Raw genomic sequence first — 13,736 nt, forward strand, 5'->3', positions numbered from 1 at the left:
AATTGAGCAGAAGGAGCAAAGATTTCCTGTATACACACTGCCCTTACACTCACGGCCTCCTCCATATCAACACTCCCTACCAGAGTGGGACATTTGTTACTAGTGATGAACCCACATGGACACATCACTATTACCCAGAGTCTGCAGTTCACATGAGTGCTTGCTCTCAGTGTTGCACATTAGATGGGTTTGGGCAAATGGAAAACGACCTGTGTCTACTACCATTACAGTATCATTCAGAGTGTTTACTGCCCTAAAAATCTTCTGTGCTCTGTTACCTACTTTGTCATGATCGTCTCTGGTTCGGATACCCTGCATGCAATACTAATTCCTAGTCTGCATTTCTAATTACTCTCTTCTATCTCAGGAAGCTTTTTCTCCTTGAATCTTTCCCACCTCCTCCCGAAAGGAGACCCACATAAAAATCTGTTGCATACAACATACCTTGACTAAAAGTTTATGGGCTATAAGGAAGGGATGTATCTTTTATCTGAGAGTAAAAACCTAAAGTCATAATTACAACTTTTTGGTCTAAAAGTTCTCTTAGCAACCTCTTCACCAGTAATATGTCACTGACTATTATATGCTATCTATTGTCTCAGTTTAACCCAATCTTAGTCTCTCTCATTCCAGAGAGGAAAAATTCCTCCAATTAACGTATGAAAAAAATTCATCCATACCTCCATGTTTGAATCTCCTAAATCATTAAAGGGATCAAAAAGCAAATGTGCTTTTCAATATAATATGGTACATTGTTTTTAACAAATTAATTATGCATATAACTAGCAATGTTTTCTTTTTTAAGTTTTTATTTTTTTAATTACAGTTGGCATTCAATATTATCTTATATTAATTTCAGGTGCACAGCATAGTGATTAGACATTTACATAAAAAATATGGAACACTTCTTGAATTTACAAGTCATCCTTCATGCTAATCTCTCTATGGTTCCAATTTTAGTGTATGTGTTGCCCAAGCAAGAACTAGCAATGTTTTGTTGTGTATTTGCATATGATCTCTAAGTTACTGTATATCAAGATTATTCAAATTCTGTCAATACCTCTGCATGGTATTATCATTCCCACATTGTGGGTGAGAAAAATATGGCTCAGAACATTAGACACTTATCCTAGTGTTACAGAGTTTAGAACACCAGCTATAAGGTACCGAGTCCTGGATTTGGATTTAGGTTTCTTTGTACCGAACTATTCTGTATACGTCAGTATTCTTTACTACGTTAGTATTTATCTTTTTCCCCCAGTTACATTTCAAGCTCACTGAGGCATGTGACATGAACAGGGACAGCCTCATACATTTTGTAGCCCTTTCACGATGTCATCCTAGATGTAATGCATGGACTCAGTAATTAGAGTGGAAAGACTGAGGCAAACACGATTTGAACACGATTCAAAAGGCAAAACGGCTTCAAGTTGGGTCACATACACTCTCAAGAGTAAGGCCTTGGACACACTCAGGAGAGCCAGAGAATCCCCTCTGTTGTTCCGATTCTTCTGCAAGGGTTTCCACTGGGAGACTGAATCTAAAGGAGGATCCAGCACCCACAGCTACTGCTACATTATCTCAACCACGTTGTCCTCCACCCACACGCCGCCCCCCCCCCCCCAGGGGCCATGCTTTCCACTCTCATAGGCTCATGATTCCTTAGCCAGGAGCAGAGAGGGCCAGGGGGCCGGCCATACCGGGCTGATCTGCTGCTCCCAGGGGGCACAGGGACACCCAGGGATTCGGTGGGCCTGACCTCAGCTTATCTGCCTGGACACACCCTGCAGCCACATTCCCTCTCCTGTCCCTGATGTACTGTGGAGGCGCAGGGAAGTCTACGTGGCTGTAGAGCAGGACTTCATCTGGGAGGTGAGGCAAACTACATCTGTATTCTAAGGACCCCAAATATGCCTGTGGTTTTTACTCCCATTGCTTTCCATTTGTCACCAACCTTAAGTAGACAAAGTATTTGCTCCTTCTCAGATACACGCATTAGTGTTGTATTCCAATGCTTTCCTAATTAACTTTCATTTATTCTCCTGCCTAGAGAATTCCTATCTCCTCAAAGGTAAAGAGAAGAGAGGAAAGTTTCTAATATCATTCATTTTTTAAAGTAAATTTAAAGTTTTGGGATTTTTTTTTTACTTTTTAATACCAAAATTTTGACTTTTGGTACTTTTGAAATTTAGATTTTCCTTCCCTTCTCTGTAATAACTTTTAAAAGCTATATTATAGTAAATATGGACTTCCTCTTGATTTTTGTGTTGCTGCTATAACAAATGTATACCTATGACACAGGGTATATATTATCTTTATTGATGCCTAAAATGGGGGGTGAGTGGCAGTGGCTACATGAACAGAGAAATATTTTTTGAAAAACATTTTATTTATTTTATTTTTTAGAGAGGGGGAAGGGAGGGAGAGAGGGAGAGAAACATTGATATGTGAGAGAAACATAGATTGGTTACTTCTAGCATATCCCCAACTGGGGACCTGGCCCATAACTCAGGCATGTGCCCCAACCAGGAATTGAACCAGTAACCCTTTGGTTCATAGGGAGCCCACTGAGCCACACCAGCCAGGGTAAGAGAGAAATCTTAACCTCATCTAAGATATCAAGATATCATCAAGCTATATTTGGTTGCTCCTGTGTTACTGAGCATGAAATACGATCTGGAAAATAAAGTCAAAGGGGCCTGAAGCATAAGGGTTTGCCATTTTTTTTTGCCATGGTCCTAGTCAGCCCTGTGTTAAAAGAAAGGAAAAAATTCAATAAAAGACCTCATAAAGGGGATTTATTGCTCCCATGGACATCAGGGTAGCAAGGAATTAGGTAGATGGATGGAATATCACAGGAATCCCATGGTAGGTAATGACAGAGAGAAGAAAAAAATATCAGGAGTTGAGAGGTAAACTCGTGCAGTTTGTGAGCTCTGAGAGAATAGCAGCTGAAGTCCCAGAGAAGAGATAAGAGGAAGGGTATTGGAGGAGAGACGGAATATAATGAACTTGGTCAGAGAACAGTGCTCGGTCATCTAGCACATCCACTCTTCTCAAAGACTGTCAGTGCACCTGCAATAACAGGACAGACATGAGATCCGTAGGTCGTAGGGGATCCTGTGATATCTTCATGCTGTTTTACAGTTCTGCAACTTTTCAAACACAACTGTGCCCACAACCTCTTCCCACTTTCATTCCTCTTGTACTGCATCTCCAGGTCCCAGCTCTAACAAAGCTGAATCCTTACCTTCCCTCCTGGAGTGTGACTCACAAGGGCCCTTGGTGTCTGGAGCCACCACCTGGGCGCAGGCCCTGGATAATGAAGACAGTGCCCGCCACGATGCCCACAAGGCCCACAGCCAGCCCTAGGGGGCAGACCACAGTCTCTGTCAGCTCTGACATGGGAGTTGGGATCTGAGGCTCTGTAAAAGTGAAGTTGTGGAGGTCAGAATGTAGAAGGTTGATTCACATGCCTGTTTGTGGGACGGGAAGGAAGGGGTGGTGTTGGCTCTACAAAGACTTCATACCATGTTTAGGGAGAATAATAGTCTATCATTAGAAATCCTTGAAGTGTAGAAAACAAGCTTTGGGACATGAGCTTTTGGAGCTAAAAGGCAGGATGTTCTGACCTGACAGAGAAAAGAAGGCACCAACACACATGGAACTCACACACACCCCAGTGTTTCAGAAGTGGCTCGTCCAGGCCCCAGTGCTCCACCCTGCAGTCATAAATGTCGTCGGCGGAAGGGAGGAAGGTGAGGTAGCTGATCTTGAGGAAGGAATGATCATTCTTGGACAGGAAGCTGGTTTCAGAAACACCCTCTGTGACTGGGTGCCCATTGCTTAGCCATGTGATGTTGACCACAGGAGGGAAGATGTTGTCCACGGCACAGATGAGGGTGTTGGGCTGACCCAGCTCCACATGAGACTTGGGAAACACAGTCACTTCAGGAACCTCTGTGATGAGGAAACAGGGCTAGAATGAGAATTGCAAATAGCTCTGCCCTGAGGGTTCCCATTGCATCCTGGAGGAGCCCACCCACCACTGTTTTCCATTCTGCTTGTGAACGGTTACACACTGCCTATGCTTCCTCCCCATGTGCTTCCTCCTCCGAGGGCCTGCTTGCTAAGGTAGGAGGTCTATGGCATCTGTCCTTGAAGGATTCAAGGATTGTGAAATGGGAGCAAGAATCTTTGTATTACATGGAAATATGTGATTTGTAAGAAGTGGGAGGATGAGGGTTCAGCAATTACCATGAGAAGATCTGGGGACTCCTTGGAAAGGAGAATATTTTATAGAGTAGTGAAGGGTATATATTGGAGGCAAGAAGGGAGTGAGGCAGATTTATTTGGTAAAGAGCCAGATTGGTGGACACATACCATTGACAGCCGCAGTAGAGTTGGAGCGTTTAATCATGATATCCAAGTTGTATTCTTCTGTAGTCACTGTTCTCAGTCCACCCTGTGGGTCAAAACCTCCGAATGTGCTGAACTCAGGCAGCCACCAGACAGTCTCCTTCTTCTGCAGGTCCACGTAGAACTCCTCGTCTCCGTCAAATTCAAAAGTGTACTGGCCAGAGTCACCGTAGGACTGGTAGAAGCTGGCGCCATAGGCAGCAACGTGGTCAGCTAATGCGTTGGGGGTGGGGGACAGGGAGAGAAAGGGATCTTATTAAACCAAGTGACAGAACAAACTGACTTTAAACATTATGGTCTCCACCCTCCGCAGAGGTTTTAGACAATTCCCAATGCCTGCTTCCTCCCCTTGGTTGTCCAATTAGACTCCAGCCTGCCTTTCCATTCTAATGTAGGTTTTGCAGAAACAGAATCTCACAGGTTTGTTTACTGCTCTTCCCTGCCAGCCTAGCTCAGTGCCTGGTACATCGTGGGTTTATGATAGATACTGTGATGGGATGAAACAAAGAATGAATGAATGATCATGGCATTAGCTTTGCTTCCCAGACATTCAGTTTATCAGAGAATCTGTTTCATAAGTTTTTCTCTTACTTAATTTCTTCATCAGTTAATGTAGCGCATTCATTGTGGTTCCTGTCCCCTCAGGGCTGGCTCATAGCAGGATCCTTCTATACAAAGATTCCTTCCTCCCCCCCTTTTTTTTTAAACCAAGGAGAGCACTCAAGATCTTATTATTTTAAAAGTTTCTTTAACTACTTTAGGGTATAAGAAAGTGCGGTAAGGACAGTGACAATATTAACAAACTATATAAAACATAAACGATGCTTCTAAATTCTCTGTGTAGCAGTAGTGATTCTTAGAGGAGAGCACCCAATTTCCTCTAAAATAAAAATGAAAATTCTATTAGATTTTGGATTTGTTATGTCTTACCCCCTTTTTTTCTTAAAGGACATTATTAAACCTCTCCTTTCTCTGCCTCAGCACTTGCATTTGTTGAGGACTCAGGGTACATCCTGGCCCTGCTCTTCTCTGAGGGTGGAAAGCAGATGGGCAGCCACAGGCCAACTCTGTCCAGATGAGCCTGGCTGAACAATTGGTCCAGACACATCTGAGTTGTCAGCATTGCCTCTTCCCACCCTTCCTTGTTTACTGAGTGCCAGCAAAGTTTCGGACATTGCAAGGAGCAGGGAGTGAAACACGCATCACGCATTGTCTCTGCCATCAGGGAGCTCATCCAATGGGGGAGCGACAGGTGAGTAAAGGAGCCAGAACGGTGTGCTGGGCTGAGTCCTCCACAGGTACCTCATCTGCAATTGGACCAAATGACATTATCCTTTCATGTTCCTGGGTCTTTACAAAGGTCTGTTTTTCTCCCTGAAATTATCTTTTAGGATTTTCTGGACACATCCAGTTCATTTTTGAAGTTTCTGCTTAGTTACTAATTTTTAGCTAGTTTCTGTCACTAAACATATTTTTTACCACATTATGGTCTCCATCCCCTCCATCCAAATGTCCTTCTTTATAAGTGTATCTGTTCCTCATCCCCACCCAGCTTGACCCCCTTGGTTGGTCTCTTAAAAGGCCCTCCAGCAAAGCCTCCTTATCCTGGTAATGAATCTTCTGACTCCTTTTTGAAACACGAATATATGCGATTATTCTTTTCATCTGGTACTTGTCCTGAGCAGCCAGCTGTTGCCCTAGAATGTCACACTGCTGGGCCAGCTGGAACTAATCCCCTTTCACAGTTTGGCCTCCCTGGGACCCCTGTTCTGCTCCCCGGCACCACACTGTCTCCACCACTAATCTGAGCACCCTCTAGGGGGCAGACAGTATGACCTTCATCTTTAAATCCCCAACACTTAGCTTTCTGTGCCCTCAAACTGTGTATTCAGTGCCAATTGCTATTCTCGAGGATCACAGAGGTTTGGGGGAAGACTGACAGACACAAGGGTAGCAGAATCCTATGAAAATCAGACTCAGAGGTGACCAGGGCTGCATTATATGTGATCCCTAAGCACCATTGCTTAAGTGGCACCTTTTTTTCCATAAAAAATTAAAAAGTCATATTTTATGACCATATTGGTATAAAGACAAATATAATCCAGGCTAAATTAAAATAGGTTCTTCTACCCTAAAAGTCCACTTTTTCTTCTAATTTTAAAAGAAATTAAAGCATTCTCATGGGGCCCTACAGGCATCTCAGGCCCTTGGCCTGGTGCTCACTGTCTTAATGGGTAAGTCGAGCCCATTGGGTAAGGGCGCCCTGGTGTGAGGGTGGGCAGGAAATTTGGACCTGCTCTGGAGAAGCAGGTTACACTTCTGCTGCCCAACGAAGAAGGAAGGGGAGCAGCCATGGTTAGCAAAGTCGCTGAAGGTTATAGAGTAACCTCTATTTCACTTCCCCTTTGAATGATTTGTCTTTTCTGCTTTGGTTTTTACAAACCCTCTCTTCATGCCAATGAAACAGTAGGGGAAAGAGCTAGAGATGGATCCTGGAAAGAAAGGGGGATGCAGGAAAGTAGAGAGAGAGGGTGGAAAGAGGTAAACAACAGAGGTGTAGGGGCCCAGGGGACCAAATGGTTACTCAACGCTTGCCCAGTCTTCCTCTTACACTTCCTTTGATGGGGTGAAGAACAGGCCATTGGGCTGACAATTTGAGATGAATATAATTTAATTCACCAAGTTTTCATCATAAAGTTCTCAATTTTAGAATAAACATATTCTCTTCTTTGTTCATGAAAAATTGTAAAGCTAACCTGTAATAGGAATAATGTAAAAATAAGAATATCATTGACAATTATAGGTCTTCATTATTTAGGAAGTATGTCTATATACCTATTTTACTTGGTTATTTGTGAGTGACACATAAGAAGTAACTGAGATTAAGTGAGGACCACTCCCTACCCGCGCTGGTTCTCAGCATGGAAATGTATGTAGATCTGAGACAAAATGAAGAACCCTTCTTTACAGCTACTTAGTGTTCATGATTCATAAGAAATGTATAAAAAGCTCAAAAAGTGGTTCAGCAAAATTTGGGAGCCATAGTTCATGAATTTTCAGTAACAAAACATCCACTCATGAAAACGTCCCTGATGTTTGAGGCAATCATGTATGAGTGCCACAGAGCCCGCAGACTGTACTCAGGATCCCATGTCAGAAGCACAGCAGCGTCCTCGGTGCAGTGTGCAACAGCATGGGGAGCAAAGGGACTGGGTTGTGGCTCTCATTTTATTATTTTTAATTTTAATTTAAAAATTTTAATTTTTTAAAAGATTATATTGTTGTTCAATTATAGTTGTCTGCATTTCCCTCCCACCATTCCCCCTGACCCCAGCCAAACCCACCTCCCTCCCTCCCTTCTACCCTCCCCCTTGGTTTTGTCCATATGTCCTTTATAGTAGTTCCTGAAAACCCTTCCTCGCATTGTACCCTCACCCCTTTCCTCTAGTTATTGTTTGGTTGTTCTCAATTTCAATGTCTCTGGTTATATTTTGCTTGCTTTTTTCCTTTGTTGGTTATGTTCCAGTTAAAGGTGAGATCATATGGTATTTGTCCCTCACTGTGTGGCTTATTTCACTCAGCATAATGCTGGGGGCTCTGGTTTTAAAAACAAGGAAGGACCCTAATTTTTGGATCCGCTTCAATTAAGAATGTCTTTGAGGACTATCTACTATCCAATGCAAATCCACCTCTTTCACCCTCCAGTTCTGTTTCCCAAGTCTAGTCCCCACATCCCTTTGCAGTGCACTCACCCACAATGTCTTCACCTCCACAGAAACTCATCATGGAGATCAGGGCAAAGTTCCCCCAAATCAGAGCTCTGTTTAGGATCATCCTCTTCTCGAGGTGGTCTCAGCAGGTGCCGTTCTAAGTTGTAGAGCAACAGTGAGGACCCAGCTGAGAAAGAAATCTAAAAACACGCAAACCAAACTCTATAGATCAGGATCTGGCCAATCAGAAAAATCCCCTATGATGACACCTCAGTTGCCAGTTGAAAAGTTTGTAGCAGAGGCCAGGCAGGGATTGGGAAATCCCCTGGTTCTGACGCAGCCTACACTCTACACTCCGAGTGGACCTGAGGGAGTTTCCTATGAAAGGAGGGAGGCCATTAAATCACAATCTTCTCTCCTGTGTGTATGCCTGCTGGTGGCAACAGTGGTGGGAATTTCTGAGCAGCCTCATGGATAAAGGCAGTCCTTACTAATATAGTGTCTTTTCTGGGTTTACAACCTTCAAGGATTCCCCTGAGCTGGTTCCCCTCCCTGACAGCCCAGCCCACTCCCCATTCCCTGGTCTCCATGTGTGGCTTAGCTGTCTTTCTTTTTGTATTCACAGTGCAGACGGACTCCAAATTTTGAGCTGACCCACTCACTCATCAAGGAATCGCTGCCTGTGGTAGCCAAGGAATAGTTTTGCCTTTTCTACTCATATGAATTCTGTTGATTAAGTTATTGTTATTATTTCTTATACTCTCAAAAGCTCCAATATTTGTGCCTGGGGGAATAAAAGGAGTTACAATGTAGTGCTGCCTATGGTAACTGCACGGTCTTGCATCTGAATTTTTCCTGCCTTGAGTCCTCTTCACACTCTGCATTTTGGTGCTGCCTATGTCCATTTAGAGGAAATTTTGGGACATTGATTATATTAAAGAAAGCTCTGATGGCTCACTCCACAATTTATTTTTTTAAATTTAAGAATGTCAAGTAAAATAATGAGGGGGGTTGCTGTGACTTAGAAAATTGATTTCTTTCCCTTAACTTACTGGATATTTTCATATTTTTTATCCTGCCATGTGAAATTTCCATATATTTGTGAGGGACTAGGGAATGAGCTAAAGCCACAGGAGGGAGACATTTTGTTTCAGAAGAATTCATTTTCTGTGTGTCACGGAAGCCACAGGGTAATGGGGGCTCCATTTGGAGTCAGCCACCCTGTCCCTGTCAGGTGGCCCTCAGTTTCTCAGCAGTCTGTCTTACTTCATGGTGACAGTGATGTGAAGAAGGGGGAGACAGAAAAGCCCTGTGTCTGGGAGCTTCCTGGTGCTGTTAACCAGGCCTGATGTTACCAGGAGCTGGCCTGGTACTCACAGCTAGGTTCTGGTTTTTTCTTGCTGAACATAAGCAATTTAATAGAATGTCAGTGTTGGACAGTCACTCTGTGGCTGTGGTGGGTCAACCCAGGGAATGAGGACACTCAGGAACTGTCTGAACACAAACAAAATGTAACCAGAAAAGACACTGGCATTCGGGCTGCCTGTCACTACCAAACCCAATAAGCAATGACAGCGATTGAATCTTTATGAGCGCTTTATTCAGATGTCCATCGATCTGAGAAGGTGGTGGGTTCATACCCTAATAGACCATCTTGCCTTATCTTTTTAGGCCAGACCTTTTATAGGATGGAGGAGGGATAAACAAGGTTCGGTGAGGGCTTTGAGATTTAGAAACTGCAACATTCCTGTCCTGGGCAGTTAGCTGTTCCCAGGGGAGGGTGATCATCTGTCTCTCCCTGGAACACAAACTCCCAGATGCCTCCAACTTGTCCCCAAGTGGTAATCTCTAGCAGTGCCCCAGGAGGTTGGCTGTTTTCCCAGGAGCCAGGATAGACCTTATCTGTAGTTTCTGAAACAAAACCTTTAACATACACATTACTTGCTAGACTTATAACTTTTTACCTTAAGCTAAAATTTTCCAAGTCTTGATTTCCCTATCAAAAACATGAACATCTCTGAACCACAAAAATGACTAAGCACACCTCTCTCCCAGATAACATGAATGACTCCTGCTTCTTTTCTTTAATCCTATTTTTATTTATTGATGAGAGAGAGAGAGTTTGTTATTCCAATTATTTATACACTCATTGGTTGCTTCTTGTATGTGTCCTGACCAGAGATCAAACTTGCCACATTGGTGTATCAGGACGACGCTCTAACCAACTGATTAGAGCCTGGGGTGGACTGCTGCTGCTTTATTAATTATTTTTTATAACCAGTTAAATCTTTAGCTCCAGTATTATCTCTCTTCCCTCCAGGTAGGATTTACCAAGATACTCAATTATGGAACTGCCCTTCCCCTCCACCCATTTCCTAAGAGAATCCAATTAAGAACAAAGTCTCTGTTTCTTATATCCTTCTCAAGATCACCCAACACAAACCTTATGAGTTTGATGATCAGTTTTATGTGTCAGGGAGGTTATAGTCCCCAGTTTTTCAGTCAAACATTAATATTTTGGAAGGCAGCTATGCTCACCTCTATACAACCAGTGTTAAACATTAATATTTTGTAGATATGATTAAAGTTCATAATCTGTTAGCTTGAAGTGATAGAGATTGTTATCCTGGATAATTGGAGTGAGCCAGATCCAGTTAGTCCAGAAGTCTCCAGGGCAGAGCTGAGGCTTCCCCGAGGGAACAGATTCCACTTTGGGCTGCAGCTTTCATCCGTGCTGAGCTCCAGCCGACCCCACTGAGTGGTCAGCCCTGTGGGTCTCGGACTCAGCTAGTTCCCCACAATAATGTAAACTAATTTCTTGCAAAAATTACCTTTAGTAGACATCTCTTACTGAGTTTGCTTCTTTGGTTCTAAAACCCTTTACTAAGATGCCTCGCAATTCCCCAAAGTAAGTTTTTTCTCCCTCACTGCAATGACCGATAACATCAGCTACTTCATCCACAGGGGTGCCCCTGGGGGCCTTCGGCTGGAGGCATCGACAGCACCTCTTTAGGTTGTTGGAAGGAATAAACATAAACTGCACTTGGAATGAATTTTTAGAACTCTTTAAATACACCTGCCATACTTTAATATCAGTCCTATTTTATAAGGAGGACCTTGAAGCTCAGAGAGGTGAAGGAATTTGCCCAGGTTCACACAGCCAGTAAGTGGCAGAGATGAAATGTGACAAAGACAAGCCATGAGTCCTTGTTGGGGGAGGGAGATTTCCCATGTGGATGCAGAATGCAGTGCCCTGCAGAAATTAGGAAGGATATCTGACCCTGTTGGTGGCCTTATCACTCTTTTTAGCCTCTGCGGTTGTGAATCAAGAGATTCCACTTGATATGTGCTCCATTTACCATGTAGTACTCACTTGTCCTGCAGCTAATAACATGTTTTGGTGCTTTTTCTTGGACCCAGACTTACCCACTTTGTATCTTGCAGAAACTACTCAAGATCTTGGCAAATGAATGAAACCTTTCTTGATGTATTCAAAAATTTCACCTATTGCTTCTTCCCAACGGGTTTGCTGCCAGAACACAGGTGTTGAGAAAACCACCACTGAATCAAAGCCAAAATGGGTAAGGAGAAGACTCACATCAACATTGTGATTATCGGACATATAGATTCTGGCAAGTCCACCACTACTGGTCATCTGATCTACAATGTGGTGGAATCCACAGAACCATTGAAAATTTTGGGAAGGAGGCTGCTGGGATGGGGAAGGGCTCCTTCAAGTGTGCCTGGGTCTGGGATAAACTGAAAGCTGAACCTGAGTGCAGTATCACCTTTGATGTCTCCCTGTGGGAATTCAAAACCAGTGTTCTGTGACCATCATTGATGCTCCAGGACACAGAGACTTTATTAAGAACATGATTACAGGCACATCTCAGGCTGACTGTGCTGTCCTGATTGTTGCTGCTGGTGCTGGTGAGTTTGAAGCCGGCATCTCTGAGGATGGGCAGACCTGTGAGCATGCCCTTCTGGCTGACACACTGGGTGTGAAACAGCTGATTGTTGGTGTTAACAAAATGGATTCCACTGAGCCACCCTATAGCCAGAAGAGATATGAGAAAACTGTTAAAGAAGTCAGCACCTACGTTAAGAAAATGGGCTACAACCCTGATATAGTAGCATACTTCTCGTTGGAATGGCGACGACATGCTGAATCAAGTGCTAACATGCCTGGGTTCAAGAGATGGAAAGTCACCCGAAGAGATGGCAGTGCCAGGGGAACCATGCTGCTCGAAGCTCTGGATTGTACCCTGCCACTGACTCATCCAACTGACAGGCCCCTGAATCTGCCTCTACAAAATTGGTGGCTTTGGTACTGTCCCTGTGGGCTGAGTGGAGACTGGCATTCTAAAACCTGGCATGGTGGTCATCTTCACTCCTGTCAGTGTTACAACTGAAGTAAAGTATGTTGAAATGCACCATGAAGCTTTGAGTGAAGCTCTTCCTGGGGACAATGTGGGCTTCAGTGTCAATAACATGTCTGTCAAAGATGTTCATCATGGCAGCGTGGCTGGTGACAGCAAAAATGACCCACCAATGGCAGCTGCTGGCTTCACAGCTCAGGTGATTATCGTCAACCATCCAGGCCCAGTCAGTGCTGGCAGTGCACCTGTGCTGGACTGTCACACAGCTTGTATTGCTTGCAAATTTGCTGAGCTGAAGGAGAAGATTGATTGTCACTCTGGGAAAAAGCTGGAAGATGGCTCAAAGCTTTTGAAATCTGGCGATGCTGCCATCATTGATATGGTTCCTGGCAAGCCCATGTGTGCTGAGAGCTTCTCTGACCATTTTCCTCTGGGCCACTTTGCTGTTCGTGACATGAGATGGACAGTTGCTGGTGGTGTCATCAAAGTAGTGGACAAGGACGCAGCTGGAGCTAGCAAAGTCCCCAAGTCTGCCCAGAAAGCCCAGAAGGCTAAATGAATATTGTCCCCAACACCTGCCACCCACTCTTAATCAGTGGTGGAAGAATGGTTTGTCTGCTGGCCACTTAAGTTTAGTAGTAAAGAACTGGTTAATGATTACAATGTATTGTAAAGTCTTCAGAAGGAAAGGAGAATGTTTTGTGGACCATTTGGTTTTTCTGTGTGTGTGGCAGTTTTTAAGTTATTAGTTATTAAATTAGGTACTTGTTAATGAAAACAACATGACCAAAATCTGTCACAGAATTTTGAGACCCATTAAAACAAAGTGTAACGGGAAACCTGTGTATTCTTGCAGTCAACACCATAAACTTCTTTTATGTTATCTAGGTTAAAAGACTTAAGAGTAGCCCATAACCTATTTCTGGTGTTATATTTGCTGATGATTCAGAACTGGATAAATCTGTTAGGGTTTTTTTTTCCTGGTGGGAACGTTTTCACTCTGTCCCTAGGAGAGGAATCTGTTTAGTAGTAAAAGCTGTGGGAGGGTCCCTGGTGCAACATTAACCAGGTTCAAACAGATACAGTGACTGTTTATGTGTGAGAGAATTTATAAAGGCCAAATCCTAGTATATTAAGTCCACGTGTTTCATATAAAAATTTTGTAGTTGACATCGATATTGAGTGAATTTTGTTAATGTTAAATTCTAGTTTCCATTTTTACTGAAAT

General features: G+C 43.4%; 1 protein-coding gene and 2 pseudogenes across 1 annotated transcript; 1 reads left to right on the plus strand and 2 right to left on the minus strand.

Moving 5' to 3' along the window:
- Nucleotides 1-890: 890 nt before the first annotated feature.
- Nucleotides 891-984, minus strand: LOC119057941 (uncharacterized; annotated as a pseudogene).
- Nucleotides 985-2,368: 1,384 nt separating this feature from the next.
- On the minus strand, nucleotides 2,369-8,333 carry LOC119040794 (SLA class II histocompatibility antigen, DQ haplotype D alpha chain-like). The gene is made up of 5 exons (XM_037133893.2): nucleotides 8,172-8,333; nucleotides 4,384-4,632; nucleotides 3,679-3,960; nucleotides 3,251-3,425; nucleotides 2,369-3,075 (listed from the first exon to the last, which is right to left on the minus strand). The coding sequence occupies exons 1-4, from the start codon at nucleotides 8,251-8,253 to the stop codon at nucleotides 3,271-3,273; spliced, it is 768 nt and encodes a 255-aa protein (XP_036989788.2). The 5' UTR covers nucleotides 8,254-8,333; the 3' UTR covers nucleotides 2,369-3,075; nucleotides 3,251-3,270.
- Nucleotides 8,334-11,706: 3,373 nt separating this feature from the next.
- On the plus strand, nucleotides 11,707-13,191 carry LOC119040795 (elongation factor 1-alpha 1-like; annotated as a pseudogene).
- The last annotated feature ends 545 nt before the right edge of the window (nucleotides 13,192-13,736 follow it).

Source organism: Artibeus jamaicensis, unplaced genomic scaffold (assembly GCF_021234435.1).
Source record: "Artibeus jamaicensis isolate MK-2021 breed Jamaican fruit bat unplaced genomic scaffold, CSHL_Jam_final contig_2821, whole genome shotgun sequence".
Lineage (NCBI taxonomy): Eukaryota > Metazoa > Chordata > Mammalia > Chiroptera > Phyllostomidae > Artibeus > Artibeus jamaicensis.